The following is a 6,070-nucleotide window of genomic DNA, read 5'->3' on the forward strand; positions in this document are numbered from 1 at the left end:
CAGTAACGTAGTATTTTTTGTTCAATAATGCATAATTATGTGCAAATTTTTTTCACGTAACAAAATATTATTATTTTTTTTAAAAGGAGAACAAACTAGTGACAAAATATTATTGAATCGATATGCAACGTGACGATGAACTTGTTTTATATAAGTTATTCTTCTGGACCTGACCCAATTCAAAAGAAAGAAAAAGGGCAAAACCGTCAACTACCCCCGGTATGTTGTAAGTGACCCACGATACCCAATCTAAACTAAACCCCTCAAAAACCTATTTCTGAACCAATGGCTATGTTATCACCTCCTCTGCTTCTTCCTCTTCCTCCTCCCTTCTCGTCCCCCGGCCACCGTTTCGCTTCCTTCAAGCTCCCCAGAAATTCCACCAATGGACCTCTTCTCGGAGGACAGCTTGCAAAACGGCACGGTCTCGTGTTTGCCAAAGCTCCCTCCTATCTCTACGCCACCAGAGAAGAGCTCGACACTGTCAATATCGCCGAGGACGTCACGCAGGTTCTGCTCCAATTTTGTTCTTTCGTTTTAGCTTCTTTTTAACTCGCATTTGCTGAATTTTAAATCTTTTTTTATCTGACTAATCTCACTAAATGCTAAGAATTTAACTTGGTATTTCTGCAATTTCGGCTCTGTATTGGTATTGGGTTGGATTCTCAGAAAACTGGTACGAGAAATTTAGTAAATTAGAAAAACACCCTCAAAACTTTTTTTTATTATTCAAGAACTCACTTGGAGGGATAAAAAATAACAAAAAAATCCTCAAAATTTTTAGTTTTAAAGAAAAATGGCGAATAAATGTGCAAGTAAATAGTACCAAAAAAAAGATAAAAATGTCATTTTTTTTAAAATAAACAGTACGAAGTGATTTGTTAAAACACAAAAAAAAAAAAACCTTAACTATCTACTTGTCATTTTTTCTATTTATTCTCAGTTGTGAAATTCCTTTGGTGCCCTTCTCTCGTTGCAAAGTAAGAATGGCCTTTTTATAAAGTATCGAGCTTGAAGTGTTTTTCTTTAAAGTGGTGGTTTCTGTTGATTAATTGCTACGTAAAGTACTCAGAAATCAAGTGATAACAATTTTTACACTCTGGACTGTAGCAAGTTAGATTAGGAATGAGGATATCCGAAACAAAGTAGGAGTAGCCGAAATTGAAGAAAATATGTGAGAAAATGGGTTACGGTGGTTTGGACCTGTGCAAAGAAGGCCTACTGACGCTCTGGTTAGAAGATGTGACTACGGGACAGAGGTCGAGGGCCGAAGGGGTAGAGGAAGATCTAGGAAAATTTTGGAAGAGACTCTAAGAAAAGACTTACTTGGATCTAACGGAGGACATGACACAGAACCGAACGCAATGGTGTTCTAGGATTCATATAACTAACCCCACTTAGTGGGAAAATGTTTTGTTGTTGTTGTTGGACTGTAGCAAGTGGATTATGGAAATGTAACTGTGCATTGTTTACGTGTTGGATTCACCATTCAAAATCCCCGTTGTACGAAATGAATTTATTACTTCATTAGGTGATGTGGTCATGCGTTTTTGGCAATAGATTTCTCATTGTAGTTGCTGATCCCTTTTCAGTTTTCACAACAATATACGACATTGTCTTAGTCAGTGAATTCTGTATACATGATGGTTTACATACATTTTAACATATTTTGTTGACATGAATTGTTCTGATAAATAAATGTAGTTGATCGGGAGCACACCCATGGTATACCTCAACAAAGTTTCCGAAGGTTGTGTGGCAAATATTGCAGCAAAGCTTGAATCTATGGAACCCTGCCGAAGTGTCAAGGATAGGTAACCGCTGACTTATTAGTTGTCATTTTGCGCTGAAATCTTGCTAGATACTTTTACTGTTATTTGTCATGTTGATTTTTTTATCTTGTTTGCCATCCTGATTGTAGAAGATTGTTAAGGTATATGGAGCCATCTGTTGATTAAATTTTCGGACATAACTGCCCCATTTGGTCGATTAGTAGTAATCAATTTTTAATGGAACTAATTATCTTAGCTGATCAATTAGAATTGCCATGTCACTACATTTTCCGAGTCAGATGAACTCATGTTTTCTATGCTGATAACATTTCAGAATTGGCTGTAGCATGATATTGAATGCTGAGAAAAGTGGGTTAATATCTCCTGGGAAGGTGATGATAAGTTATTATACCAAAAATTTACTGTATAGATCAATATTTTACTTTGTCATCTGAGATGACTTTGCTAGTTACATGGACTAAGATGTTTTAGCGTTTGTGAAAGCCATGTTTCTTTTTAGGCGGTTTTTTTTCGTGTTTCTTTCTGCTGTACATAAGAATTATATTTCCTCTGTGTAACTATGCAGACTGTATTAGTTGAACCAACTAGTGGAAATACAGGACTTGGTATTGCTTTTGTTGCTGCAACTAAAGGATATAAACTTATAGTCACCATGCCTGCATCCATAAATATTGAAAGGAGGATTCTTTTACGTGCATTTGGGGCAGAGGTTGTTTTGACAGATCCAGAAAAGGGTTTGAAAGGAGCGTTAGATAAAGCTGGGGAAATTGTTCTCAGCACGCCAAATTCATATATGCTTCAACAGTTTGATAATGCTGCGAATGCAGAGGTAATTTCTATTTTCTCTGGATGCACATCAATAATACTATTGGTTATATATATCACATGTATATCGTATTATATAATTTTTTTTTTAGAAGAAATGAAAGAATTTTATATAAAAGAGAGAATTTACATAATTGGAAAAGAGTTCCACCTAGAACCGGGAGTAAGTAGCAAGGACCTTTAAGGTAATGCTAATTAAACAATGGTAAAGCTAAACCGTATCATTTAACAGCTGCTAACAAATCCCTTATATCGTATTATGTAATCATGTACTTAAGATACACATTTTTGAAATACAGATCCATTTCGATGCTACCGGGCCAGAAATATGGGAGGATACCATGGGTATTGTTGACATATTTGTTGCTGCTATTGGAACTGGTGGCACTGTTACAGGCACTGGGCGTTACCTGAAAATGATGAACAAGGAGATAAAGGTCAGGATAGTTCATAATGTACATACATATTGCATAATTTGTCTCATAGCAACAATTGATTTAATAAGTTATGGAGCATAGTCATTTGAGTCATAGGAATAAAAAAAACAATGTTAAATGCGCATTATGGATACTGTTAGTGGTATTTCATCCTATCGTTGATACTGGATTTGAGAGGGAAAAGATAAACCCGAGTGTTAGCAAACGGTGAAGGTGGAACAACTTAGCACCTCTAGATTAAATATGAATGCTTGCTCTTACTTGGCTTTGATAAGTGGATATTAGGGTGACTTAAGCTTTATTGGTTAATGTGTTTGTAACTCTGGATTGCATGCGTTTGTAATTTTGATTATCCAGGTAGTAGGTGTGGAACCTGCAGAGAGGAGAGTAATATCTGGAGAAAATCCAGGTGAATTCACTGTTGCTTTTCGTTTTTATTACATCAATTTTCGGTTGTAGTTTCTTGTTCAATAATATGGTATGCTTGTACCATATAACTTATGTGAGCAATTCATGCAGGCTATGTACCAAGCATTTTGGACGTTAATTTGCTCGATGAGGTCATCAAGGTAAATGGATTTGTGTTGTCTCTTAGTTGTTATTATTATTGTTGTTGTCTTATCGTTTCTTGGCTTAGAATTATTGAATCAAAATTCTAGCTTCCCTCATTTGTTTCTCCTCCTCACCCTTTCCTTTCTTTCTCCACTCTCCCCCCCTGATCCTGTCTATGCTGCTCTTATTCTTTTCTTTTCTTCCCTCCCAACTGGTACTGAATGCATCATAACCCCATTCTACTGGGATGAGAATTTTGGATTACTTTGATAAGCTATGCGAATCAGCTTGTCGACAATCTTTTTTTTTTTTTTTTAATTTTTTTTCGGGGTGGTCTTGCTTCTCACTTGTCTGTTGGAAATATAATCTGATAAATTTCTTTAATCGTTTTTTATCTAAATGTAGGTTACCAACGATGAAGCTGTTGAAATGGCGAGGAGGCTAGCATTGGAGGAAGGCTTACTGGTAATTTGCGACTACTCTTCGATGTGGAGCATTTTATAAGCGACAAGCTCCAACTTCTTCTGAAACTTATCATATGTTTAACTTAGAAATCCACCCCATTTTTTCTGCAGTTCTATCCTAATTTAAGGTGATTTTGATAATTCAATATGCAATACTTGTAGGTTGGTATTTCATCGGGTGCTGCTGCAGCTGCTGCAATAAGTTTAGCAAGAAGACCTGAGAATACTGGAAAACTTATTGCGGTAAGGTTTTCTCTTTTGGTTACATTTGTCATCTTATTCTCCCCCTTCATGATTATATGTACAATTGGACTAGCTGTGCTGGGTACTATTAATGTCATTAGTTTGCGACATGAGCAACTTGTAGAGTAAGAAACTGATGCATTAGTTGAATGGTACAAAATTGTCCCGAAAGGCGTATGATGTATTTTGATCAAGCTAATTTCATTCTGAAATGCATTTGAGGCTTAACAAGATGAAGCATGCGATGCATCATTTTTTACACAATTGTGGGGCGGATTCAGATTAGATGTCTCGGACCAATCTTATGAGGAAGTGACCCGTGATTCCTCGTAGATTCTTCTTATTGCAGAATAAAATTAATGAAGCAAGAGTAAACTGTAAATCTGATCGAAACAATATTTCATTCATAACGTAACTGAAACAGAGCGAGAGAGAACTATCACTCTGACTGAGAACATACTTCATTCTAATTTATACTGAAACTGAGCGTGCTAAACGATACTCTTACCTGTTACTGTTAGTGACAATTACAGTTGATTACATTTTGTACCATTCCAAACAGTATTGTGTCAATTTATTTTGGCTCGATATTTTGGCACTTATATTGGCATACAACATCTTATCTGGAACGCATATTTTCTAATATGTATCTATTTATGTATCTGTGATTCATATTATAGGTTATGTTTCCAAGCTTTGGTGAGAGGTATATTCCCACTGTACTTTTCCAATCAATTTACGAAGAGGTTCAGAAGATGAAGGGAAAATAATCATATTATTCCAGACAATATATCATCGTAAAGATTGAATGCCATACAAATCGAGCAAATAGAAATCAACATGTTTCCGAGAAGGTAAATAGATTTGACCTGTTACACATGTGTCATATGAATGCTGTTGTGATTCGCTGTTGTGATTCACTGATGGCAGATTACTCCAGGTTAGGTTTTAAAGGAATGCAGAGAGTAGTTGATCAATGAAAAATCAGAAAAATTGAGGTTGGTTTTTAGATAGGATGTTTTGCCTCGTCTTGTCCATTTACTTCTTTCAGAAGCGGTCTTAATGTATGTTTTGATTCATATGTAGGATGCATATTTTGATTCAGATAGAAAATATATCTCGTTATACATTGATCAAAACCAAATTTAGAGAAAAACCTTGGGATGTTACACAGTCGATCATCTATGAACGTAAATAGGTACTGATACAACGTGACTACGATGAGATGAAATTCCTTGTTCCACAGACCAACTCACCATAGTCCTGAGTCCCACTTTATCAGTATGATTGTTGCATCCGTTTGAGTTCACAACTCCATGTCACTTTCGTGCTTGAATCCACAACAACCACTTCGTTGTCATTTTTGTTTCTCTGAAATTATAACTTGAAGCTTCTGAATTCGCATTCATCTTAGTAATTGAAAAGTAAACTGTATTTTCCTTGTTTGTACATCTATGGATGGAAATCTTATTGGAAAATCCGTTTCTAAAGGATACGCACGTGTTTAGGGAAGATTTGGGATTTTTGTCTTTAGAGTTCTGGTCCTCCAAGATAGAGTTCTACATAATTGATCTTTCCAGGTTCAACTCAAATGTACGATGACATTTGCATTGAGTTTGATACTGAACTATAACTGACCCATCGTGTGTTTTAGCTGAAGTCCACCTCCCCTCTCCTCTCCATCATCCTTACTCTATTAGTGTAAAATATCGTTGTATAAAAAAATCCACCTCTAAAAAGCAGCTAAACAACCTCT

The 6,070-nt window shown here is 36.0% G+C and overlaps 1 protein-coding gene across 6 annotated transcripts; it reads left to right on the forward strand.

Annotated features, from left to right (window-relative positions):
- Positions 1-230: 230 nt before the first annotated feature.
- Positions 231-5,470, forward strand: LOC126600109 (S-sulfo-L-cysteine synthase (O-acetyl-L-serine-dependent), chloroplastic-like). Of its 6 annotated transcripts, none has more exons than XR_007615351.1 (12): positions 231-510; positions 1,705-1,814; positions 2,107-2,164; positions 2,359-2,622; positions 2,918-3,055; positions 3,413-3,464; positions 3,575-3,624; positions 4,013-4,072; positions 4,234-4,314; positions 4,995-5,168; positions 5,245-5,312; positions 5,401-5,470. XR_007615351.1 is itself a non-coding variant. In XM_050266651.1 (10 exons), the coding sequence occupies exons 1-10, from the start codon at positions 286-288 to the stop codon at positions 5,082-5,084; spliced, it is 1,128 nt and encodes a 375-aa protein (XP_050122608.1). In that variant the 5' UTR covers positions 231-285; the 3' UTR covers positions 5,085-5,470. The 6 variants fall into 6 exon arrangements, 1 of the variants encoding a protein (XP_050122608.1); XR_007615352.1 differs by having other exon boundaries at positions 5,255-5,312; XR_007615350.1 differs by having other exon boundaries at positions 4,995-5,312.
- The last annotated feature ends 600 nt before the right edge of the window (positions 5,471-6,070 follow it).

The sequence above is a fragment of the Malus sylvestris genome, chromosome 14, assembly GCF_916048215.2.
Source record: "Malus sylvestris chromosome 14, drMalSylv7.2, whole genome shotgun sequence".
Taxonomy (NCBI): Eukaryota; Viridiplantae; Streptophyta; class Magnoliopsida; order Rosales; family Rosaceae; genus Malus; species Malus sylvestris.